Source organism: Barbus barbus (assembly GCF_936440315.1).
Source record: "Barbus barbus genome assembly, chromosome: 25".
Taxonomy (NCBI): Eukaryota; Metazoa; Chordata; class Actinopteri; order Cypriniformes; family Cyprinidae; genus Barbus; species Barbus barbus.
The window spans coordinates 6,282,641-6,310,041 of NC_136753.1; the positions used below are offsets into that span (position 1 = coordinate 6,282,641).

General features: G+C 39.5%; 1 protein-coding gene across 5 annotated transcripts in view; it reads right to left on the reverse strand.

Moving 5' to 3' along the window:
* Window positions 1-394: 394 nt before the first annotated feature.
* The window catches only part of LOC306844904 (sodium channel protein type 2 subunit alpha-like), a gene marked incomplete at both ends in the record, with an annotated part of 39,198 nt that continues 12,191 nt past the window's right edge, over window positions 395-27,401 (reverse strand). For 2 of the 5 annotated variants that reach the window (XM_079377333.1, XM_079377332.1), the window contains 17 exons: window positions 395-1,590; window positions 2,747-3,017; window positions 3,112-3,212; window positions 3,577-3,718; window positions 4,567-4,620; window positions 4,741-5,022; window positions 6,907-7,029; window positions 7,146-7,319; window positions 7,414-7,568; window positions 9,537-9,669; window positions 12,807-13,298; window positions 16,459-16,815; window positions 17,099-17,272; window positions 17,560-17,798; window positions 18,384-18,513; window positions 18,608-18,946; window positions 21,747-22,022. In XM_079377333.1, the coding sequence (XP_079233459.1) occupies window positions 395-1,590; window positions 2,747-3,017; window positions 3,112-3,212; window positions 3,577-3,718; window positions 4,567-4,620; window positions 4,741-5,022; window positions 6,907-7,029; window positions 7,146-7,319; window positions 7,414-7,568; window positions 9,537-9,669; window positions 12,807-13,298; window positions 16,459-16,815; window positions 17,099-17,272; window positions 17,560-17,798; window positions 18,384-18,513; window positions 18,608-18,946; window positions 21,747-22,022 (4,638 nt within the window). The remainder of the gene's footprint in view (window positions 1,591-2,746; window positions 3,018-3,111; window positions 3,213-3,576; window positions 3,719-4,566; window positions 4,621-4,740; window positions 5,023-6,906; window positions 7,030-7,145; window positions 7,320-7,413; window positions 7,569-9,536; window positions 9,670-12,806; window positions 13,299-16,458; window positions 16,816-17,098; window positions 17,273-17,559; window positions 17,799-18,383; window positions 18,514-18,607; window positions 18,947-21,746; window positions 22,023-27,401) is intronic. The other 3 variants (XM_079377336.1, XM_079377335.1, XM_079377334.1) reach the window with 3 other exon arrangements.

Here is a 27,401-nt window from a genome sequence, read left to right on the forward strand (position 1 = left end):
GTTTCTTTCAGTCCTCAGGATTGTGTAACAACACTCAAAACTAAAAGACAAACTCACACACCACTCTACGCTTGCCATTTTGTTTCACACCAGCGTCCTTAGGGATTCAACAGTCATACTCAAGCGTGTGTGCGTGTGCGTGTGTTCGTCGTGTCGACACTGGCACTGTCCTCGAATCAACGCTTTCCGTCAACACCATAAATGCACCCTAAGGCTAGCTCGGTGCGCATGCACTCAATAGTCTAGACACACGCACATACACACACTCCGCCTCACACACACTCAGTTTGGCATTAGTTCCAAAACCGCTTGAGGTGAATTGCACCCCGGTGCTCGCGCTCCACTCTGTAAACAGTGTCTCAGTTGAAACGAAGTCTCTGTTTCAGTCCCTCGTTCATTTTTTTCTGTCTCTTGCATCTTTTGCTTTGTCCTCCTTTTCTCTCCTCTCCTTTTCGTATTTGTCTTTCTCTGACTTGGCCACGCTGTTATAAGATGGCGGAGACGCAGAGGAGGGAGTCATATCCGTTTTGTCTGACGCAGAGTTCTCTTGAAACTTTCCAATGACGAGCACCTCCTTCTCAGGGATGCGCATGGTCCCGTCTTGCAGCTGCTGTCGGTAGGCTTCGGAGGCCTTCTTTACTGTTTTCCTTATACGGTACCGTCGGAAGGCCCTCTGGATGACGACAGCCGACATCTCCTCCTGTTTTCTGCGGAGGGTTGTCGTGATTGGCTCGTAGGAGACTTTGGAGGGATTAGAGGCCATGAAACGATCCTCCATCTGTCCCCTCAGGGCATCCATCTCGCCCTCCTCTCCCAGTACCCTCAGGGTAAAGGCGAACAGGATGTCCAGGCAGTGGATGCGGTCACCACTGACCATGGGCAGGTCCATGGCTATGAGCTGGATCTTGTTTGGCTTAGGGATGCGTAACGGAGGATCCAGAGCGTCTGCAAAGTCAGAAAGCTTGTTGTACTCCACGAACTGTGTGGCGTTGGGGTCGAATCGCTCCCAGACTTCATAGAACATTTCAAAGTCGTCCTCGCTCAGCGGTTCGGCGCTCTCCTCTGTGGCTACGCTGAAGTTCTCCAAGATCACGGCGATGTACATGTTCACCACAATCAGGAAGCAGATGATGATGTAGCTCACGAAGAAGAAGATGCCGACCGAGGGGTTTCCGCAGTCGCCGCGGTACATGCTGCCCGGGTGCTCCAATTCGCTGTTGCAATCCGGATCTTGTTTGTTCAGGATGGGTGCCAGGAGGCCGTCCCATCCTGCTGAAGTCGTAATCTGGAACAAGCAAAGCATTGAGTTCCCGAATGTCTCAAAGTTAAACATGTCATCGATCCCCGCCTCGTGCTTCACGTAGGCAAAGTTGGACATTCCGAAGATGGCATAGATAAACATGACCAGGAACAGGAGGAGGCCAATATTGAACAAGGCAGGAAGTGACATCATCAAGGCAAACAGGAGTGTACGAATGCCTTTGGCTCCTTTGATGAGACGAAGAATGCGGCCGATTCTAGCAAGGCGGATGACTCGGAATAACGTTGGCGATACAAAATATTTCTCTATGATCTCAGAGAGGAACATACCTGACAAAAACAAAACAGTCCAATAAGTGATCTCAGAAGTTCATGAATTTTCCACACTATTTGAGCTTAAAAGGATAGTTCACCCAAAAATCTAAATTACCCCCTTAATTTACTCACCCTCAAGCCATCCTAGATGTAAATGGCTTTCTTCTTTCAGATGAATACAATCGGAGTTATTTAAAAAAATGTCCTGGTTCTTCCAAGCTTTATAATGGTTGTGAATGGGAGTCCAGATTTTGAAGCCCAAAAAGTGCATCCATTCATCATTAAAAGTGCTCCACACTGCTCCCGTGGGGTTAATAAAGGCCTTCTGAACTGATGTGTTTGTATAAGAATAATAATCTATATTTAAAAAAATATTCATATTTAAAACTTTATAAACTGTAATAACCGAATAATCTCTAGTTTCCGCTAACTGTTGTACTCGTGTTCATGAGAGAGTGGCGTTTCAGCGGATGACGTAGGCGAACGTGATGATGAATGTGGAAATGACGAATGCGGAATTGCAGTGGAGAGAGCAAAACAAAACACCGGTCTTGAATTAGAAGTATAAAACAAGGATTTGTAAAGAAAAATGTTGGAGGATTTCGATCAAAGCCAAGAGGAGACTGGTTTTCCTTTGCTGTAAACAAAACTTGCTAGACTAGCATATCCTCAACGAAGCTTATGCTACACCTACGTCATCCGCTGGAACGCCACTCTCTTGTGAACCCGCATACCACAGCGGAAGCTAGAGATTACATTATATAAAGCTTTAAATAGGGATTTGTTTTTACACAAATGCATCAACTTATTTCAGAAGGCCTTTATTAACCCCCTGGAGCCACATGGAGCACTTTTTATGATGTATGGATGCAGTTTTTTGGGCTTCAAAATCTTGACCACCATTCACTGCCAGTATAAAGCTTGGAAGAACCAGGACATTTTTTTATATAATTTCAATTGTAGTCATCTGAAAGAAGAAAGTCATATACATTTAGGATGGCTTGAGGGGGAGTAAACCATTGGGTGAATTTCATTTTTGTATGAACTATCCCTTTAAATGTGATTTATGGTCAAAGCATACTCGGCTCAAATATGTATGGAATGTTTAAGTAAATCTTTAATGATAGTTTAATGATAGTAATAGTCTGTGGAACCTCCAAGACTTTCTTACCAACAATTGAGAGAATCACCACTACAAAGTCAAACACATTCCAGCCAATGGTGAAGTAGTAGTGCCGCAGGGAGATCATCTTGAGCACACATTCTCCAGTGAAGAGGATGATGAAAACCAGGTTTATCCAGTACAGAATACCATCCATGTAAGGTGTCTGGTCATCGGTTTCCACCATCATGGTCACCATGTTCAAGCAGATCAGGATCATAATCACAATGTCGAAGGCTTGTTTGGTGATAAAGTCAAAGATGAGGCCTTGAAACTTGTTCTAGAGTGAAGTACAGAGAAATTGGCATTTGGCATGTTGTATGAAATATATTGGAACTTCTTAGCGGTTAGGGGGAGAGAGCTGTGTGTCATACCGTAGGCCTGGGAATTGGCTTCTGAGGCTTCTTAGATCCCAGTTTCTTCATGGCGTTGTAATATTTCTTTTGTTCTTCTGTCATGAAGATATCCTGACCCCCTAGGTAAAGAGCAAATGCAGAAGGCTGGTTACAACCACGGTTTCATTATATGTCACAACACAAACATAATGCAACCAGGCCTGTTTTTCACCTCTGAACTTCAGGAAATGTCAAAGAGACAGTTCAGTCCAAACCAGTTCCTATTGATCTCTCAATACATTAGCACTGTGTGCGCTTTACAAACAAAACCAGTTCAATAAGTTATCATTGTGTGCTCAATAAACAAAGCCACAGACTGTGTACATATCACATTACATCTCTTTGAAAATAACCTGAACAAACACACAGTGGTTGATTGAGACTGCACACTGTAATATGCACTATAATCCTTATCACTAAATTCACCTTCCTCAGTTTAAATACTTATCTTTTTCTTCTGCTGATTGAAGTTATCAATGATGACACCAATGAAGAGGTTAAGAGTAAAGAAGGAGCCGAAGATAATGAAAATTACGAAGTAAAGGTACATGTAAAGGTTTGATTCATAATCAGGCTGTTGTTCCAACTGCGGGTACAAGAAAATGTTGTGTGTTATTACACATTTGCATTCCTAATGTGCATCACAACTTACTCATCATAAGCACACTCTTGCTTAAACATAAAAAACTGCTCACAATTGTCTATGCATTACATTGTCCATGCATGCAGCAATACCAGAGGATATGTGAGATTTTCAATGCAAAATTATTTTTTAGCCATTTGATTATTTTAAATCACAGTTATTATTCAATTATTTAGATTTCATTTAAATTCAATTATTAAATCACAAATCTTATTTTTTATTAATTATTCATTTGTTTACTTCAAAACAAGAATACAGTAAATTGCCTTTTTGTGTATCTATAATTATTAGTAAGTGATTTAAAATATGCAACTATGATGTTCATTAAGTCATATAATTATGCATAGTATTGATTTATATAATTAGATAATTAATCTATTTACTAAGCAATTCTAATGTGAAAGTTAGATTATTTTTTTAAATAGTTTTGTAAATAGTCACAGTAAAACTAAATTAAAAACACTGAAATGCCCAAATTAACAGATATACCCTTTGTATGGAGTATTTTCAGTTGGAGTAAACCACGACAAATATACTGTAAATCTAAATAACCTAAATAAAATTATCCTTAGTTTAAATATTTTTGACATTTCTGGAATAAAGGTAAAGTCGAATAAAGGTAGATCCTCAAATGCCATTTTTTAATTGTGTAGTCATAACTAAAACAAATACAATAATATACTAAGCAGACAGTAACAGAGAATCATGGAAAAGGGTCTTTGAATGTCACAATGCAGTCTGAATGATAAAAAAAAAAAGATCTGTTAACTGCACTGAAGAGAAACACTTACATCACGAGAATCCACAGCTGCGTACATGATGTCCATCCATCCTTTAAATGTGGCCTTGTGAAAAAGAACAAAATCACTTTCAATAATAAATATATCATGTGAATATGCTACAAATACAAGACCTCTTACTAAGCAAAACAAATCTTAGTCGGGCTATGCATTCAGCTTACTCACCACTTGCAGTAGCGCCAGGTATCCAGCTCCCACATTATCAAAATTAATTTTCACATTTTTCCAGCGTGCCGAGCCATTGTTTCCAATCAGGGCAAAGCAATCAGACATGTTATTGACCACATGGATGGGAAACATCTCATCATTGGTGATATTCACACAATGGTAGTATTTCCCCGCAAAAAGGTTCACCCCCATGATGCTGAAGATCAGCCAGAAGATCAAACACACTAGTAGCACATTCATGATGGAAGGTATGGCTCCCAGCAGGGCATTTACTACAACCTAGAAGAAAAGAAATACATCATGTCACACACAAATACATCCATATGTATTCACTTCATACTCTTGCTAAGGACACAAGAGCTGCGAAACTGCAATGAACTTCCTGAGTTTCAACAGTGGATGGCTTACTTGCAGGTAAAAACTAAATTCTTTCCATAGATTTAAGATAATGCAATTCTAGACAATGACAAGATGATTTTCAGAAGGTTAACACGGGTTTAAGAATAGCAAAGCTAAGTCTATTTTATCCTTCATTGAGACCGAGTAGCTAAAAATGGAGTAATCTTCCTAATTTACTCCATAATCAATTGCTAAATATCTTTAATTATTAACCGACTGCAATTTTGTTCATAGAGCATAGGACTTTAACATATAAACATCTTGCAGGGACATATCACACATATCTTTGAGCTACCAAAATGTGGAAAAAAACAAAAATTTAAACAGAAAAAAACCTTGTGGAGACACGATGACGTCACAACATTTGTTTACTGCAAATGAAAAGAGACACATAACAGAGAAAGAAATGTAAGGTCAAGTCACAAACACCACAAAACCACCACAGAATCATCAGAATAGATCAGAGAGCTCTCACCACAGCGCATGCAGAGAGGCATGCACACTAAAGAGAAAGGTCTAAAAATACAACAGTCTACATACAATATTCATTTATTCATGTGATTAGGATGTTCTCATTAATATTCACCAGCAGCATGCAAGAGGATTACAGCTTTCCAACATTTAAAAAATTAAACAGTATTTTTGTGTGAGCGTGTGTTGTTTTCCTCAAGTAGGACATGTTCTAGGATCAACTTCCTTGGTTCTGGGACAGCACTGGGGATGAACTGATCAGATTTTAGGGTTCAGGCTGATGTTAAAGAAATAGTTCACCCAAAAATAAAAACTTGCTGAAAATGTATTCACCCCCAGACCATCCAAGATATAGATGAGTAGATGAGATCAGAAATGTTGCATTACATAACTTGCTCATCAATGGATCCAGTGAATGGGTGCCATCAGAATGAGAGTCTAAACAACTGATAAAAACATCACAATAATCCACAAGAAATCCACACATCTCCAGTCCATCAAGTAACATCTTATGAAGTGAAAAGCTGCATGCTTGTAATAAATACATCCATCATTAAGGCATTTAAACCTTAAACCTTGCTTTTGCTCAATGTATCGATAATCTATAATAACGCTTCCTCCAATGAAAAAGTTCATCCCCTGTTATTCTCTTACATCAAAATCCACAGAAATATTTGGTTAGAACTGTGTTCTCTTGTAAATGGTGCTTGATCTGTGCATATTCCTCTCTTGATTCAGATGAGATTACTTTTTCACTGGAAAAAGCATAATAGATGGAAGACTAGTATTTTCACGGGAAGCAATGGTTTGAAGTTAAAAATGTGTAAATGATGAATTTGTTTATTAAAAACATGCAGCTTTTTTGCTTCACAAGACTGACACTTAATAACACTTAATTGATGGATTGTATCCATGTGAATTACTTGTGGATTATTGTGATGTTTTAATCAGCTGTTTGGACTCTCATTCTGACGGCACCCATTCACTGCATAGGATCCATTGGTGAGCATGTGATGTAATGCTACATTTCTCCAAATCGGTTCCAAAGAAAAAACAAGCACATCTACATCTTGGATGGCCCCAGAGTGAGTAAATCGTCACAAATTTTCTTTTTTTACCAATTATATATGGATTTGCAACCACTGAAGCATAACTTTAATGTCAATTGTTACATCAATAATCTTACCAGCCACTCTGTAATGTTAAGGTTTGGTTAGAAATAAGGTTAGGCATCCAGGAACAGGTCCTAATTGGTTCAATCACGCCACACATGTGTGTGTGTGTGTGTCTTACCCTCATTCCCTCAAAGCGTGACAATGCTCTCAAAGGTCTAAGAGCACGCAGTGTTCTCAGTGACTTAATGGCAGTTAGTTCAGAGTAACCAAGAGCATTTGCTACCAGACTCACTAACGACACCTGTAAAATAAAAACATGCAGCCAATCATGAAGGGACTGTGTTTAGACCCAGAGAATACACACTATCCACTTACACACTGTACAGTTGCAAAGCAGTATATAAGCTCCATACATACATCAACAATCAGGAAGTCAAGCCAACACCAGGCATTGGTGAAGTATTTCACGAAGCCATAAGCAACCCACTTTAGAAGCATCTCCAAAATAAAAATGTATGTGAAGACTTTATCTGCATATTCCAACACTGTCTTTATCGTCTTGCGTTGCTCGATGTAGATGTCCTCAAAAGCCTGAACACACATCAACAAATTTATTTGTTGAATGTTTGTCTAATAAAAAATGATTGAGTGGGTGAGTATATTGTGTTTGTGTGTGGGTGCTCACCAATGCTCCACTGCTGAGTAATATCATAAAGATGATAAAGGACTCAAACCAGTTGTGCTCTACAATGATGAAGCAGGTTTTCCTGAGAATCCACCAACTCTTCCCTTTTCCATTCTCCACATCGACCTGACAGCACTGAAACCTTATCACACAGCCTGAGTAAAAGACAGGGAAAAGTAACAATGTGAGTGGACAGCAGAACAATTGAGCTCAGTGAAAAACTTAACACTCCTAAAACGTCCCAAATATTCAATACTAAAAGTCTTGCTTTGGGACTATATATGATATAAAGGGGTCAAACTAGCTTTAGCTGTAGCATTTTTTTCACGGTTCATGCTTTCATTTAGATCCATGTCTTCAACCCTTTATTACTCTATTTTATGTACCCTTTAAGATTTGTAATATTGTTGAATACTAAAAGGTGATATGTGAACTTGACTGTCTTAGTCTATTGTTAAAAAGTTTGAGGCCGATCAGTTTCTTTTAAACTGTTTCCTATGCTCACTAAAGCTACATTTATTTGATCAAATATACAGTAAAAACAGAGATATTATTACATTTTAGAATATTGCTTAATATATAATTTTTTATCATGTTTACAATGTAATATATAATAATAAATAAGTCATGTTTTATATTTTTATATACTTTGTATTATAAAAAAATGTATTTTAAAAGAATTTTCAGCAGTCATTACTCTAGTCTTCACTGTCACAAAATCCTTCAGAAATTATTGTAATATGCTGATCTGGTGCCCCCCAAAAAACATTTTTTTATTATTAATGGTGAACAGTCATGCTGCATAATATATATATATATTTTTTTTTCATTATTTATTATTAGGATTCTTTGATAAAAATTAGGCCCGGTTTCACAGACAGGGCTTAGCCTAAACCAGGATTAGGCCATAGTTCAATTAGGACATTTAAGTAACTTTTATAAACGTACTTAGAAAAAAAACATTACTAGGGTGCATCTTGAGACAAAGCAAAAGCACTGATCAGTCAGTGCAAGTTTCTTTCAGTTGAAACAGCTCAGACTTACAATTTAGTCTAGGATTAGTTTTAAGCCTTGTCTGTGAAACTGGGGGATAAAGTTCAAAAGAAGAGCATTTATTTGAAATCACTTGCATCTTTGATGAATAAAATATCTAATTTCTTATTTAAAACATAGTCAACTTATTTCAAATAAGTATATTCATTTTTGAATATATTAGTCTTTACATACATTTAAATCTTTTTCAGAAGAACATCAAATAAATCTGGTTTCCCAAGCTGTGCTCCCCTTAAAGTTCAATGCAGTATTCACAACTCGTTTAGCTTCTGTAACATTGTATTTGAGAGTGAAACAGGATATTCAAAGAGAAAATTAGACAAATTAGAAATTTATCCCAATAAACAGCCATTCCATAACCACAATGGAGTCAAGAAGAGTTTTCAGCTAATTGTGAAGCACTAGTGCCCTCTTGACCTCAATTCACCCACGAGACCATCTTGACATATGACAACAATAATGCTCAGATCTACTGCTATAATTGCTGTTTTCTCTAATTAACATTAACTGGCATGGAATCGGTGCGTTAACTAAGGAAAATAATTTATAAAGACTGTATTACCTACAACAATAGCCTACAATAAAGCCTAAATAGGTTTTAGGCTAATGATCAACATTAACCAATACTGGTTGTAGGTTAACATTAACCAGTATCTGGCACAGCCCACTGTCAGCTGGAGAAAAATCATTTCAATTGCGGAGCAAGTTATCATGTTTGAAATAACATGCACTGGTGAATAAAGCCAGGAATCTGGATTAATAAGGTAACTAAGATACATTTTGATTTCCTGTTTGTACACAAATGCACACACACCCTGGTTTCCATGATTTATGGGGACAGTTCATTAATTTAATAGTTTTTATACTGTACCAACTGTATTTCTATCTCCTTACCCTAACCCTCACACAAAACTGTCTGCATTTTTAGATGTATGATGTTTAAACTGTTTTCCTCATGGGGACCAAAAAATGTCCCCATGAGGTAAAAATTTACTGGTATTACCACCCTTGTGGGGACATTTGGTCCCCATAGCATAGGGAATGCCAGGTAAACACACGCACACACACACCTTCTGTGAAGCAGGCTACTGGGTCCAGGGACTCTTCCGGCTCCAGCTCCACAGATTCCGCCCCCTCTCCAGGGGGTCGGATATCCACTGTGCTCCCTTCTGAGGAACTGAGAACCGCATCAACAGGCAGCTTCTACCCAGGCATCCATGCAGCCACACAGCCAGACACAAAAAAGCAGACACACACATATACAGGCACAAGATTAGGCTTGATTGAAGCACACCATCTCATCCAGATTGCTTTTGCAGTTATTCTCAGTCTCATGCAGTTTCAGATCATTCAAAAGTACCTACAAGCCCGTGGATTTAGAGATTGATTTGATTCATTGAATTAATTTTCTAATTAGCAGCCAAGCGTGAAGACAAGCGTCTCTGGCTTCACTGTATAATCTCACAGTCAGCTGTGGGTACATTTGATGTGCCTTCATTCCTTCCTCATGCATGTTTTTTTTGTTTCTCAAGGTGCATTATTTTTCTCATCCAAGCTTGTGATCTTGTCATCAGATGTTGAGTATTTTCATGTCCAGTGCAAATGTCAACCCCTTACCTTTCCCCGCCCCTTCCAAAAACAAATGGTTTCTATTGGATAATCCCAATGCATTTGGATTGGCATGATTCAGATTATCACATGACCCCACCCCATTGAGTGCAATCCCTTGATTGACATGAAAACACAGGCTGGAAGTCCATTCCGTTAAGCAGTGGTCAAGCTTCGGTCCGCCAGTCAGTTTGAAGAGGAGGGGAGCCGCATTAGCGTTAACTAACACCAGAGCCACACGCTAAGTCTGAGACAGCATTTCATTAGCTTTGATTGGGGAAAAACGACTTTGACTGGATCGTAAAACGCAAATAGCAAGCTCTTAGGAAACCATATAAACTCGTCTATGAGATTTTATATTGGACGGCATCATTTTTTAATGTTATTAACCCTTGGGACGCTTGTTCATCAGTGGTTAAAGACTATTGTGCAGAACAGTAGCATACAAAAGCTTCTCGCAGAAATAAATTTGTTGATGCAGGACTCTAATTATATTGTCTGCTGTTACTGTAGATCTAAAGTACTGGGTAAGAACTCATTTCCTGACCACAGTGTGTTTCTTAAAGCTACTGACCCTTCTGACGGGTTTGCTGCTGCTGAATTGATAAAACAGTCAGTTAGAGGCTAAAAGATACATAGAGGAGGATGCTGTCTAAAACTGAGCTGGAGCGCTGGTTGACGTGGCACCCAGCTAATGCGGCGCAGGGGAATGATGTAAGCATGCTGTGTGCAATTTCAGAATCTTCCAGAATGTCTCTAACATTTTAATCACAGTAGGAATATAAGAGGCTGAGCAAACCTGAACAAGCTGCCCTGACCCAGACTGAATGGATTCACTGGAGAGGCTCTAATCTTTAAATAAGCCTCTCATTAAGCTGAAATAATTTTTAGCAAGTCTAATGGATGGATTAAAGTCTAAAGATTGAAACGTTCTTATTTGCTTCCTAATCCCTTGTTACTCTCTGGTACTCCCTAACTTCCAGTTCATATCTTCAAATCTTATTAGGAACATATATCATTGGCACAGAAATATGAGGTGGCACGAGGCACAGAAGTTGTAAAGTCATGAAATATCTTTCTAAATTAACTGTTGGCTCGGTTCCAACCAGAGCAGAGCCTAATGATTGCATATGCACAAACAAGTGTCATAAATGCAATTACACACTTCAGGAGATTGCGAAATGCCTTCTTATGGTCGACTGCTATGAAGACAGATTCTCACTATTGCAGCAGTTTACAGTGCAATATGCTGTATGACTGAATATTTGCAGATGTATAAACGCAAAAATATAAATATTCAAAAAGAATTATTCGCAACTCAAAAGCAGTTGTTTATCATAAAACTCTATTTATACCAAGCTTGTAGCTGAACAGTCTAACTTTCTGGGTCATTTAGAGATGGACTAATTCTAAATTGACTGCAATAATTAAAGTTTCCTGTTTTTCAAAGCTCTCCTCACACACATACACACACACATGCACACTCAACCGCTTCCTGTTTTCAGGTAATTTAGCTCTGAATGCTCACTGATGGCTTGTACAAAAAAATAAAATATACAAGCTAATGTAACAGAAAGATGTTCGATGGGCTATTGATGTAAAATGATGATCTTGCTCATTCCATATGACTGAAGGTACTGCAAAGAAGCCCAGTGCTACAACAGAAACACAAAGTCATGTAGAAAACAACAAACCAAAACAAAAAGGCTGACAGCTGTCTCTCTTCGGTGCAAAATAGTGTTGTTTAAGAGGGAGGGAAGGGCACAGGCATTGAGAAACGAAAAACAAAAGGGCAATCCGATCCAAAAAGAGAGATAAAATGAGAGAGAGAGACGAGAGTTTGGTCTGATTTAGATGACAAAGGCAGTCTCCATGGTTAGTGTGGGTGAGGAGGAAGGTGAGTCTCTTACAGGGCTCTCTCAGAGAAAACCTGGGGTTCGTCTGTCATAACGCTGCAATAACAGGTCACACACAGAGAGGAGATACACACTTCACATAACATGGATAATAACGTCTGCAACTTCAACACTGAACCACTTAAATTAGATATAGAAATAGTTAGAAGAGGGGAGAGAGAAAAGATTAAGCACAGTGACAGTACTGCTGGAAAAGCATGGAAATGTGCTGGAATACAAACACACACACAAACACACACACACAGTTAAGCATACTCAATTTCACCCTGGGCAAGGATGCTGAATTTAACAATTTCCTCAACAGCCTCATTCATAGTCTGTGATGCATAATGCCATGCCTGCTCAGTTGGTTGTAAATAATACACATTAGAGTGTGTGAGAGGTTGTGTGTATGCAAGGCTGTGCGTGTTTATGAGAATATTGTACTGATATAAATGTGTATAAGTCTACCTGCTACAGTGCCCAGAGGTTTGTCTTAATTAGCTGAAGATGAACAGGGTCAAACTGCCCTGAAGCCCATGGAACAGTAAAAACACACACACACACACACACACACAATGGACTGCGGCTCTGAGCAGAGAATGATGCAATGGTAATATGACTCAACACAACTGTTTGTCCCCTACAGGGAAAGAGACATTGACTCCTGATGAATTACAAACAAACCTAAAACAATAAATTAAACCATTAAAAATGACTTTTTTTTACATTATGTTACATAGCAACTCTCTCCGACACTGAAACACAAAAATTCAGAGCTGTGTTTCATGCATATTAAAAGTGAAATTTCTGTTTAGCCATAGAAATCCGGCTTACCTCTTTACTGCCCTCGACATCAGACGAGTCACTACTGAAATCTTCCGTGTTCAGATTTTCAAAGTCCGACTCTCCCACCGCAATCGGTACTGTAACAGTAAGGCTGGGATTGTGTATGAACGACATGTAGTCGCCTTCCTCTATTCCATACTTTACGTGACCTTCCACCCCATTACCAGGGGAGACACAGCCCTCCTTCAGATAGTCTTTAGTGAGGTCGACGGCCACCGGAGCGTGATTGGACAAGCAGTTCTCCTTGCCGTCGCTGTGGAGGTCATCAAGGGGTTTCTCTTCATCTAGAGCGCGAGGTTTGGAGCTGGCCAGGCAGAGGCTTTGGAGGAACTGGCGTAAAGTGGACTTGACCACAGCGATACCTTTATGTATTCTGCCCAAAGCGATCTGCAGGTTGTTCATTTCGCTGTCGTCATCTGTGGCGGCCAGGTTATCGGCACTGAAAGAGCTCAGCAGCAAGGCCAGGAACAGGTTCAACACCTGCCACACAATGACACACACTTTCAGAATCAGTGTGACCAAATGGCAATAAGATGAACAGATTTGACTCAGAAATGATCATGATGCGTATGGGTAAATATCTTGAAACATGTTAAGAACATGTCTGGGTCAAAGGTTATGGCTTAGGAAGACTTTTTTTAAAAAGAAATACATATTTTAATTTAACCAGCTTGCATTACATTGATCAACAGTGACAGTAAAAACTTTTACATTGTTACAAAAACTAATTATATTTCAAATACATGCTGCTATTTTAACTATTTTCAACACTGATAATAAAGAAATGTCACTTGCACATCAAATCAGTATATTAGAAGGATTTCTGAAGGATCTTGTGACACTGAAGACCAGAACAATGGCTGTTCAAAATTTAGCTTTGCATCACAGTGACTTTTTTTCCCAGAAAACAGTTATTAAATTGCAATAATATTAAGAAGTATTACTGTTTTTACAATATTTTGATTAGGGATGCAATGATACCATTTTTTCAGATCCGATCCGATCCATAAAATTCTGAGTATCGGCCAATTCCGATCCGATCCGATCCGATACCAGCACAGTTTTTTTTTTGTTTTTTTAATCAATGTAGAATTTCTATACTTCTGTGTCACTCTTTTGTGTGTTAAACACAATCTATTAGACAACTTAATTTTAATGAAAAATAACATGAAAAAATATATAGGGGCTGTTTACACCTGGTCACTTCATGCGTTTTGTAATATAAATCCTATCGCTCAAACCACTTCAGGAGGTGGTCTGGGCCGCATTCTAAACTAAACTGGACATGTGTAAATGCATCTGGTTGTTGAAACCACATATGTAAATTTTACATACTGTCCCAAAATGTAAAAAATAAAAATAAACGTGTGAGACCGTGTTATGGGCTATATGACATTATAGTCAGATACGACTGCGCTAATGCAACACACATCGCCGCGGACGAGTAGCTGAGTATCTCTTCAGCAAGCAGACACGCAAAATGCGGCGAATGAAACTGTAATAAGACGCAGACGATCAGCACAATACTCTTCATTAAAAGTATAAGACAAACTTATCTTTCCAGTGCTGATGCCACGTGCTCTCCTATTGCGGACTTTGATCTTGAAATGAGCTGATAATGAATAAAATGCAGCGCTTATTTTGATTTCGTTGACGTGAACTTCGTTACATTTAAATATAGCGCAGCAATTGAAGATCGGATTTATATCCATTTTGCGACTTTGTGGCCATGTGTAAAACGAAACGTTTTAACAAATCCGATAGATATCCGATCAGCGAAAACGCATGAAATGACCAGGTGTAAACAGGCCCATTCATAATCTATGACAAAAATATTATTATAAATTAGGTTAGTGGATAATTTAGCAGCAAAATTTATTCTAGAAAAATCATGAGTTAAAAAATCTAAATTTTTAAAAATCTAAACATTTAGTGATAACATTATTTAGTGGGGAACAAATAAAAGTAAATATGCGAACGACTATATCTGGTAAAATGTTACAAATTGCTCTTTGTATTGTTGTAAAATGCATTAATGAAAACAAGTAAATTTATTTATTTATAAATATAAACTACAAAATTAAAAGACATTTCTTTTAAATCTATAGCACAATGAAGGCAGCGACATATGATAGAGCAGTCCTATCTATCATATATGTTGCTGCCTCCATTACTGTGCTATACATTAGATTATTAATAGCCTTGATAGGACAGAACAAGAAATGCTTTAAATAATCTTTCATTGTGCAAAAGCATTATAATACGAAAAGCTCCAATAGAGAGTGGCACAAAGCGCTTATGGCTTCCCGTGTGCAGAATGATTGACTGTCTTAACCGAACGTGACACAGTTTGAATGCTGAACGGAGGATGACAGACAGAAGCAGCGAAGAGAAGAATTTACTCGAACTTGAATTTAATGACTTAAATATTCATCTGTACCTCACATTAAACTATGGAACGGCTTCAGAACACTTGGACTTTGACTTTATGGTGCTTTCTAATGTTTTTGTGCTTTCGTGGGGCTTAACAAAAACACAGAATAGTATACGCACAAGATCGGATTTGGATCGGTCTCGTCTGACCGATACCCCATCTGGCAGAAATTCCCGTATCGGAGCCGATACCGATCCTGAGTATCGGATCGATGCATCCCTAATTTTGATCAAATAAATGCAGCATCGGTGAACATAAGAGACTTCTCTCAAAAGCATAAAAAATCTTACTGACCAAAAACTGAATGGTAGTGTACATCAAAAAAAATTATATAAATAAATAAATAAAAAGCAAAAAAAGAAAGAAAAAAACTATTTCAGGACTCATTCTCACTGCTGTGCTAAGATGAAAATAATGTTTTGCTGTTTTAATTTAAATGTATTTATGTTATTAATGTCAGTACAAATACAATATTACAGTAATACAAACATAGACTGAACATTATGAATAATGACTATCAAAATTATAATTTCTAATATTCTTCTAATAATATTTTTCTTTGTTGGAAGAAAATAGTAAATGCCCATGAGATTCACTCTTACAACAGGGTGAATTAGTTTTGTTTTGATTCGACTGAACAATTAAAAATGACTTTGCTGACTCTAATTCATGCTACAACAGTGGTCTTGGGCTTTATGGTGAAAAGAAAATATTTTTGCTTACTGATGCCACTGTAGAACACCACATTCACTTGTTCACTAGAGATAATGGTTAAAATATTCCATAATTGTCTGAAATATCTAAAGCGTCTAAACTATCTAAACAAGTACATCAAATGACTAAAGTTGCAAAGTAGGAAAATGTTCCTGGATCAACATCCTGTCAAACAAACATAGTCCTAACCCCAAACCTTAACCATTACATACCTAAAATCAGATGGACAGGACGTTGCTGAACTCAAAGCATTACCCTTACTTTACACTCAAAATCTGATCAGTTTACAGTAGATGAATGTTGTTGCAGGACAATTAATGATGTTAATCAAGTAGCATGTCCTACTTGGCAGAATCCCATCAATCAATGTGGAAACTATAAAATTGCAAAAGTAAATGTACATGAGAGGAATAAAAAAGAAGACAGGAAGAAGAAAGGGAAAGAGGGAAAGCCTATCTTCCAGGTGTCTCTGTGTGGCATGATTGATCTTACCACCAGATTCCCAATGACCATGACCATCATGAAGACGATGAGACACATTGACTGCCCCGCCACTTCCATGCAGTCCCACATGGTTTCGATCCATTCGCCGCAGAGCACTCGGAACACAATCAGGAAGGAGTGGAAGAAATCGTACATGTGCCACCGTGGCAACTCACAGTCATCTGAGATCTTGCAGACACAGTCACGGTAGCTCTTTCCAAACAACTGCATTCCTACCACAGCGAAGATGAAGACGATGATGGCCAGGACGAGGGTTAGATTTCCCAGAGCACCAACTGAGTTACCAATGATCTTTATCAGCATGTTCAGGGTTGGCCAAGACTTTGCCAGCTTAAAGACTCTTAACTAAGAGAGAGAATGAGACAGGAAATGTTAGAAAAGAGATGTTTTGATGTATGAAAATTTGGGTTTCTGAAATGGTATCAGCTATTCAGTTCAAAACTTGCACAAGCATGTAGAATACATTAAGCTTAAGTGTTGTTGTCATGTAATTTACTCAACTTGTTATGTTCATGACAATTTATAATGAAAATAACAGCATTAAACTAGAAAAAAGTCAAACAGAAGCATTTTCACTAGTGGTCTTAAACCTTCAAACCCCACTGTACAAGAGAAGAGATTTGCTCACCAATCTAAACGACCGCAATACAGAAAGTCCCTCAACATTGGACAGGCCCAGTTCCATGAGACTCAGGCTCACGATGATGCCATCAAAGATATTCCAGCCTTCTTGGAAGTAGTAATATGGGTCTAGAGCAATTACCTTCAGACACATCTCTGCTGTGAAGATTCCTGTGAATACCTGCACAGAGCGCAACAGGAACAAATCAGCACCTAAACAATCCTACAACTACCAACAGAACTAAAAATCTCAACACAAAACCGAAAATTACAAGGTGCACTAATACGTGTCAAACCTGCATTCTCAATGTTTAAACAAAGAATTTTAATGCATCATAAGAGTTTGCTTGAACTTAGTAGTGTAATTACTACTAACAGTTTTGTATTTGTTGTACTGTTTTATGCTGATTTAAATCAATCTAAAAAATACTGTATTACACTAATGAGAATCTGGCATTGAAAGCTCACCAGGTTCCCAACTGACAGCACATGGCTGAACCGTGGTGTCATAGGGTAGTGCTCCATGGCCATGAAGAGGGTGTTGAGAACAATGCAGATGGTTATGGCCAGGTCTACAAATGGATCCATCACCACCATGTTCACAATCTCCTTCACCTTCAGCCAGGCTGGACAGCAGTCCCAGATCAGAAAGCTGTTGGCAAACTTGTACCAACATGGAGGACACTTCTGCCGTGATTCCTCAAGTTCTGTGAACAGAAATCCTTTGCAGTTTAGATCTGTTAAATGTTCAAATAGCTTTCAAATTAAGGTTGAATTGCAAAAAAGGTCCACGTCTGGATTGTCTGATGGAAGATTGTGTGTTTGTGATGATGACTGAAAAGTCCGTTGACAGTGCATGTGAGGCGTTCAGAAATAATTAATTGCACTTGCATGTCAGCAGCGTCAGCAACTATGTGACAAAGTCAGTGTTTAAAGGTCAGTAGATGAGTGTGAGCGTGTGTGTGAGGGTGATCTTCAACATATAATATGAACCTACTGACAGCATCTAAAACAATCCCTTTTAAATATATGTAACTCATTAAATACTCAAGACACAATTAAACAAATTAACTTTTATCAGTAAATGACAGAAACTTTCCCAGAGAAAGCCAAATTTATTTATAAATGAAATTCAAATGGGGCTAAAAATTAAAGAATATTACTTTATTTTCTTTATTCTCTTAGAAATCACAGAGAGCAGAATGAAATCATTATGGAAAATTGTCAAAAAGTGTTATTGTATGTGATTTTAACAAATTTGTGTGCATCTGTGAGGTCAGTGTGTTTCAGACCTTCCATAGTATTTGTCAGAATGCTAGCCACACTGAGAGCTCTTTTTCTGGCTACTGTCTCATCCAGATAATCAGACGGCTGGTGTGATCCCGAACGTTTTTTACGTGCCTCAGACTCAGTGGTCGTGCCCTAGAAATAATTTTAAAAAACACATCTTGAGGATTGAGCATATTATTGTTAACATAATAAGGTGTAATTTCCTAATGTATTTCAATTACTCTACCTCAGGTAACAAACGTCCGATTGGTGATGTTGGCACAGATGTCCCGCCCACCAGGGAGACCACTCCATTGCAATCAACTGTGCAATGCATTTTCCCGTTGGCTGGGAGCATAATTCTGGGAGCAAGGCTGCAGTGACTGACAGTGGAACTTCGTCTCTCTATACAACCAGGTACAAAGAGCGATCCGCGGCGACTTTCGCTATCCTCAAATGTGCTGTGCTCATCGTCTGCAAAATCATTCTCTGAGCCGAAGTCTCGCACTTTACCACGAAAACTGAACAGACTCGCGCGACTGTTCCTCCTTGGGGAGAAGAGAGATCCACGAATGCTGAGAAGAGACTGAAAAAGAGATAAAAACAAAAAAAACAAAGAGAAACTGTAAAGCACGATATTGATTAACCAGTACACAGAACGTCTCGGTTACGGACATAACCCTCGTTCCCTGATGGAGGGAACGGAGACGTTATGTTGTGACGACATAGGGGATTTACTTGGAAGCCCCAAACATCTCTGACTTAAGAGAAAACGCCAATGAAAATTGGTTAGTGGATTTTGCATACCTGAGCCACTCCCCGTACATAAGGATATAAAAAGGTAACAGGTGCATCCACTCATCAGGTTTTACCCGCTGAGGAGCCAAAAACGAGTCCTCGGCAACCAGCGATGGTTCAAGATTGTGGCATGGGGACATAACGTCTCCGTTCCCTCCATCAGGGAACGAGGGTTACGTACGTAACCGAGATGTTCCCTATCTGTCGGTCACTACGAGTTATGTCGTGACGACATAGGGGTCATATGGAAAGCGCCACAACCTGAACCCCGTCACGACCTTGTGCATGCAGATGTTGACAAGCTGGCGAAGGTCGCAACCTTCCCATCGCCCCAGCGCAAATTCGCTAACCTTGGTGCCCGCAGAGACCACTGAGTACATCGCTGCTGGAGATAGCCAAGCCGCTGTTCCTTTCCCCAAGAAATCAGAAGGGATTTCGACCTTCTATGAAAGACCGCTTCAAGTCTTTCCTATTTGTTGTTACAGCTTGGCAGTAACGACGGGGAAGCGAGCCTTCCGGAGAAGGGCGACCGCAACCAAGAGGACACGGATACGATCGTCCGTGATTTGCTTTTAGATTTGCTCTTTCAGTTGAAGTGCCCAGGGGAATCGCTGGTGAAAGGGACTCCGCTGTCTGCACCGTGATGCCAACCGGGAACAAAACAAAGATGAGGCTTTGTGGAGAGCACAGTCTTCATCCACTTGGCTCCGAAGCAAAAATCTGATGGATGCACCTGTCGCCCTTTTATATCCGTATGTACGGGGAGTGGCTCAGGTATGCAAAAATCCACTAGCCGATTTTCATTGGCGTTTTCTCTTAAGTCAGAGATGTTTGGGGCTTCCAAGTAAATCCCCTATGTCGTCACGACATAACTCGTAGTGACTGACAGATAAGGAACCAATTTGTATTTGTTATTCCAGTCCTAATATTCCTGGATTAATAATTAAATAATTTATCACTAAACTGAATAACTGGCTTTACGACATTAGTACTGCACTGAAAAGTATAGCCATATATGAATCTAATTTAAATCTGTATGTGTGTATGTATGTACATATATATTTATCCCACAAGATAAAAATGAATTAATATTGTCGTTTTCTACATGGACCTGTTGTTATAAAAGCTGCGGTGTTATTCGATTTTTTCAAATCTCAAAATTGTCCAATGGTGTGACTGTCCAAAACATGGTTCAGTAAATTACAACTTTTATAAATTAAAAACAAAAGCATAAAAATGTTAATAAATACTTCCGGCATAATTGTACAGGTGTATATTTTAGTAAATGGCAATCATTTTATTCATCCATATATTTCTGAACGCACAGGAACTTTTGTCTCTGAAAACCATGTCCTATGGTGTGACACCATATCCAGATTATAAAGCGGCCAATTCCAGAGAAAACTTTAATTAGATGAAGGACCCCATTCATGGACGTGTTACTGAAGCCCCTGTCAAGCCCATGACATGAGCACATGGTACATTTTTGTCTCAGAATTATTCAAATATTTGACTTTTTTGGAACTAGTACAAAATGTCCTACGGTGTGACACCTGTACTGTCACACAAAGATGTCACACTAGACGACAGGTCTCTTTAAGAAGCATTTAATAATTAAATAAGATTTGTTTATATCCTGTTTATTCTTTTTTTATCATTTTCAGTGTTCTTAAATGCAATAATTACATTAATTAAACTATTTTCTGATGTTTTTACAGAAAACTTGTATTGTTATAAAGTGTCATGAAAATAAGCATAAAATGTGATACTTTGTTTTTGAGACAGAAAGAATTGAGCGAGAGAAATTAGTGGAAGAGAGAGGGCACTGAAATATATAGAGAAAATTAACAGGGATCCACCAGAAGGAGGAGATCCTAAGAAAACAATGCAGAAAGTAAACAATCAAAACGATGCCTTAAAAGTAGCCATATAGTTTTAAAAATTCATTCACATCTTAATGAATATAGTTTGAATATCAATCATTTTTAGTTGTGCCACACATGCAGCAGGGGGGCTAGAAGAGTTTCAGTAACACACTGATTGACTAAGAGACTGAATTTTGTTGATGAAAACTATTTTTTGTTTTGTTTAAAAAACATGTTGATATTGTTTGTTTCAGAATTAAACTTGCTTTCTCCTTTGACATGTTCAAAATGAAATAGAAATAATTTAAACTTCCACTGCATATGTGATTTGTGAATAATGCTGTTGAAGATTAATGTGCATACACATGCCATAACTCTTAATGCCATAACCCACACACCACAATCTGTTTCTAGTGAATTCAGATTTGTTACAATTAAATGAAACCACATCTCAACCACATTTACATTTGGATTACTTCTGAGGCATCTGTGTAATGCATCTGTGCCACCTTTAGCACTGTAATCCTCCTGTGTATAAGTGCATAACTGAACATTTTAATGAGCTAATATTTTCTGTCTCCTTATCACACTTCTTGAGTCGATTAGCACTACGCACACCTAACCTGAGTAACAATATAGTTGAGAAGCTAAGAATTATATTTTGAACACAGAAAGGCTTATCAAACTACATTTCCCATAATTCCACAAAAAAGAAGTAGTCACCTGATTGGGAGTGGAACACTTCTTTTCATACGAGAGTCGGTTGGCATCGATGGAGAACCGAAATCCAGGCCGTCTAATGCTGTCCTCTGAGGCGGACTTGTGGAACTTTTCCTGATCGGCTTTCTCTTCTTCTTCCCTTTGTTTTCTTTTCTTCCTCCTGTTCCTTCGTTCTTTAGCGCTCTTGGAGCTGAGTCTGGACCCCCCGGAGGAGCTTTCCTCTGACAAGCCCCCCCTCCCGCTGTACTCCCCACTCTCTGTTGCTGCTGCCGCCGCAACCTGCCAACCAATCACAGCACAAGCTCCGTTGTCAGGGGCAACCAGGGGTAGACTTAGTTCAAGCTGGCATACCGAAAGCAGAGACAAGAGACGGATAAACAGTGGGCAATGAAGCAGGGACGATTGCTTTATGTGATCAGACTAAATTACATGTATTGATCGAATTGTTGACCTTTGCCACTTTATTCCATTCTCACTAATAACTTTCTTTTTTCTAATAATGTATTTTTGTCTAACTTTTGGAATCACACGTAATAACATAATAAGCCCAATTACTAGTAAACAGCTCTATCTATCTATCTATCTATCTATCTATCTATCTATCTATCTATCTATCTATCTATCTATCTATCTATCTATCTATCTATCTATCTATCTATCTATCTATCTATCTATCTATCTATCTATCTATCTGCCACCATTCAAAATGCATAGTTGCCATCTTGGAGTTAATCTACATCTTGCTCTTTTCATCTTTTTCTCTGATTCTCTCACTCTGTCTTCCTCTTGTTTCTCTCTTTTTCATGTTTACTAGGAGAAAGGACACTCCCTCACTCGCTCTCATTATCTGTCGGTTTCCATGGCGACAGGACAATGTTATCCACAGCAAGTGTGGAGCTGAGAAACTTCAGAGATGACGAAGGCAGAGGAAGAGATCAAAGATCAGGAAACGAGAACAACATAATGATCAAAACAAAAATAATGAGAACGCATAATAACTGTAAATCAAAGTGAAAAAAATTTAAAAACTGTCTGTGCAAGTGAACATAAGTTTGTGTACCAAGCTGGGTAGATTACTTACAAATTGCAGTTTGTTACTGGTTCCAAATTACATTACAAAAATTGTAGTTGTTGTGTAATGGATTACACATGTTGTACATGTGTAATCCATTACACATGTTAGGCTACTTTTTGATTACTTTTGCCCTAACTCGTTTATCACGTTGATTTAAATAGGATAATCTTGTGGTCAAATGCTGTGTAGCTATCTGACTAATGACTGATCTCTGTATGAATGTCTTTCTGAAGACTTTCTGAATGTAAAAATTACTATATTAGTAATCACAATATACCTATTTTTATTTGATCTTTGTTATTATGAATAAGAACAGATGCCAAAAAAAACATACATCTTACATATAAACAAAAGCATTCAAGTAAGAAAAACAAATAATCAAATGTAAAAATCCATTTAGTATGTTCATTGGAAGTAAATTGATTATTACCTTCAGATAATTCGTTTTTTGATTTAATATTGAAATCAGAAAAATTGAAAAAAACAATTTTTCGTTTTTCATTTGTTCAAACAAAACGAAAAATCAAGAATTCGGCTTCATTTTTCATTTTTATGTTCAGGGTCTGAAAACAAATAAAAAACTTATATTCAATCTCTACAAGTGTGCAGAGTAAAATGTCCCTCTCCGCTGATTGGTCAACCAAACATTACAACATAATAATAGTCCTAAAAACATAAGAGTCATCCGCTACTATGGATTCTTAACGTGTTTATTTCTACTACATTTTATCTCTTTATCTTCATCAAGCAGCCAGATTAAGGAATGGCTTGACACAAACCGTACCGAGGCAGAGCCTAGACAGACCTTTCTTTTGTGTAGGCTTAAATTCTGAAACCTACCCGTGAAATATTAGTTTACTTCGTACCTGCACTCACAACTACCTACTAGCAATCTTTGCCATGGCCTGATTTATTATAGCTAACCACCTATTAAAATCTGTGTGGCAAAACTGTGCAAGGCACTGCAGCGCGGGAGATTGTATTAGCGCAGACCACTATAAATTTATGTGAACATATGTAGTTTTAGACAATAAGCTGAATTTATTTCATTAATATTGAGTATTGGCCAGCTAACTGATGGCTTACAAAATTGTTATTTTCTCTGCCAACTAAACCGCAGAACCATTGTGCAACTGACTCGCAGTAGTGGTGTATCTGTAAAATAATTAAAGCAAACAGGATGCGCTTTCTGCTGTCTAGGTTTCTGTGAACTTGAGCGAGAAACGTATGTACGTTTGTATGGGATCTAAGATGGCGCCGCGCACGGCAGCCATGGTGCTTCGCTATCCATCTTCAAGCATCCATCTGGAGAATCTCCGCTCTCTACCCAACAAAACGGATGAACTCCTTCTGCTCTCCCAGACAAATAAGGATTTTTCAAACTCTGCTGCTCTGTGTTTCACGGAAACCTGGCTGAACGACACCATTCCAGACGTTACATCTTCCGAACTTTCATTACACCGTCCAGTGCGTTACATCTTCCGAACTTTCAGCTGTTCAGAGCAGATCGTGACGCAGAATCAACGGGGAAATCGCGCGGCGGCAGGACGTGCTTTTACATCAGTGAAAGGTGGTGTACAGATATAACAGTGTTAAAGATGATGTGCTGTTCAGATCTAGAAACGCTCTTCATTAACTGTAAGCCTTTCTATTCGCTGCGGGAGATTTGCGCGTTCATTCTCGTGAGTATTTACATTCCTCCGCAAGCGCACGTGAGCTCAGCTCTACAGAAACTCGCTGATCTGATCACAGACACAGAACAACAACACCCAGACTCTGTTTTAATCATTCTTGGGGACTTTAACCAAGCAAATCTCTCACATGAACTGCCAAAATACAGACAGCATGTTACATGTCCCACCAGATAATGTAATATATTGGATCACTGCTACACCACAATAAAGAATGCATATCACTCTGTTCCACAAGCAGCTTTGGGGCTCTCTGATCACTGCCTGGTTCATCTTATACCAACCTACAGGCAAAAACTTAAATCTGCTAAACCTGTAGTAAAGACTGTAAAGAGATGGACCAACGAGACAAAGCAGGTTTTACAAGCCTGTCTCGACCTTACTGATTGGAGTGTTTTTGAAGCTGCTGCCACCAATCTGGACAAGCTCACAGAGACTGTAACTTCATATATCAGTTACTGCGAGGATATATGCATTCCCACCAGGACTTATGTAACATTCAACAATGATAAGCCATGGTTTACAGCAAAATTCTGACACCTTCGTCAAGCCAAAGAGGACGCCTACAGAAATGGGGACAGAGTCTTGTACAATCAGGCCAGGAACACACTAAATAAGGAGATTAGAGTGGCTAAAAGGACCTACGCTAAAAACCTGGAAGATCAGTTCAATTCCAATGACTCCGCTTCAGTGTGGAAAGGCCTGAAAGCCATCAACAAGTACAGGACACCATCCCCCAGCACTGAGGTGAATCAACAACTTGCTGAAGATCTGAATGAGTTTTATACAGGAGTTTTAAACAGGCTGCCACATACAACAACACTACAGACCTCCAAGAGTACTCAGAGACTGTCACTGCCTACATCACCAAGTGCATTGATGATGTAACGGTCACAAAGTCCATCACTGTCAGGGCCAACCAGAAGCCGTAGATGACAGGGGAGGTCTACAGACTTCTGAAGGCTCGGAACGCTGCCTTTAGAGTTGGAGGTGAGGAGGGCCTGAAGACAGCTAGGGCCAACCTTTAAATCAGGCCGTTGTCCCCACATGCTTCAAAGCTACCACCATCATTCCAGTCCCGAAGAAGTCATCTCCATCCTGCTTCAATGACTACCGTCCAGTAGCACTCACTCCTATTCTCATGAAGTGCTTTGAACGGCTAGTCATGCACCACATTAAGTCTGTCCCCCCCCCCCCCCCCCCCCCCCTCCCCCCTCCCTGGACCCCTTCCAGTTTGCATATATGTCCAACCGGCTCTGCCCTCCACCCAGCCCTCACAGATCTGGACAAAAAAGACTCATATGTCAGGATGCTATTCATAGACTTCAGTTCAGCATTCAACACAATCATCCCTCAACAGCTCACTCACAAACTGGTCCAGCTGGGGCTCAACATCTGTTCAACTGGCTGTTGTACTTCCTGACCGGGAGACCTCAGGCAGTACGGGTCGGCATTAACACATCCAGCACCATCACACTGAACACTGGGGCCCCCCAAGGATGTGTGCTGAGCCCCCTCCTCTTCACTCTGCTGACCCACGACTGCACACCATCACACAACTCCAACCTTTTCATTAAGTTTGCGGATGACACGACTGTGGTGGGTCTCATTAGCAACAGAGATGAGACAAACTACAGTAGCGAGGTGAGCCACCTGGCCGGGTGGTGCAGTGACAACAATCTCTCTCTGAATGTGGAGAAGACGAAGAAGATTGTTGTTGACTTCAGGAGAGTACACACTCAGCATGCTCATCTGACCATCAATGGTGCGACTGTGGAGAGAGTGAGCAGCACCACGTTCCTGGGTGTGCACATCACAGAGGACCTCTCCTGGACTAACAACGCTGTAGCACTGGCCAAGAAAGCACAGCAGCGTCTCTACTTCCTCCGCAAACTTAGAAGAGCCAGAGCCCTGGCCCCCATCATGTGCACCTTCTACAGAGGCACCATCGAGAGCATCCTAACTAGCTGCATCACTGTGTGGTATGGCGCTTGCAACGCATCCTGCAGCAAGTCACTTCAACGCATAGTGAGAGCAGCTGAGAAGATCGTTGGTGTCTCTCTCCGCTCCCTCCAGGACATCTACAGCACCGGTCTCACCCGCAAAGCCCTCCGCATTGCAGGGGATCCCACCCACCCGACACACAACTTCTTCAGTCTGCTGCCATCAGGGAGGAGACTGCGGAGTCTCCAGGCGAGGACCAGCAGACTGAAGGACAGCTTCATACATCAGGCTGTCAGGAAGCTGAACTCCCTCCCCTCCCCTCTTTTACCCCATGCAACACTGAACTCTGATACTACGACCGCCCCCCCCAGCTCCCCCACATCCCCAGGACCTTCCACCCCCCCACCCACTTAAAAACTGTGACCAGCACCTGTCACTTGTGCAGCATTGGACTGATCACTACCTCATCCAGCATTGACTGCAAACTACCTCTTCGGATAGTCTGATAAAAAGACTGTTCTCTTGTCACTTCAACAGACTGATAAGCTCTTCTTGCACTACACATATATCTGCACAGTTTTGTTTTATTTAACTGGTTTGCACTCTATCTATTCTGCCATGTGCCTTATGCCACTTTATTTATCTCTTTTTTTATTTTTCTACAATGTCCTCAGACTGATAAGCTCCTCTTGCACTATATATACAGTATACACTCTATACATATACACATATATCTGCACAGTTTTATTTTATTTAACTGGTTTGCACTCTATCTGCCATGTGCCTTATGCCACTTTATCTATCTCTTTCTTTATTTTTCTACAATGTCCTCATTTGTATATCTGTATAGCTGTATGTACATATGTTTAAACTGTATTACCAATTACCAGGACAGCCAGGCACAAGAACAGTTTCTTCCCCCAGGCAATCCAATTTATGAACAGTTAA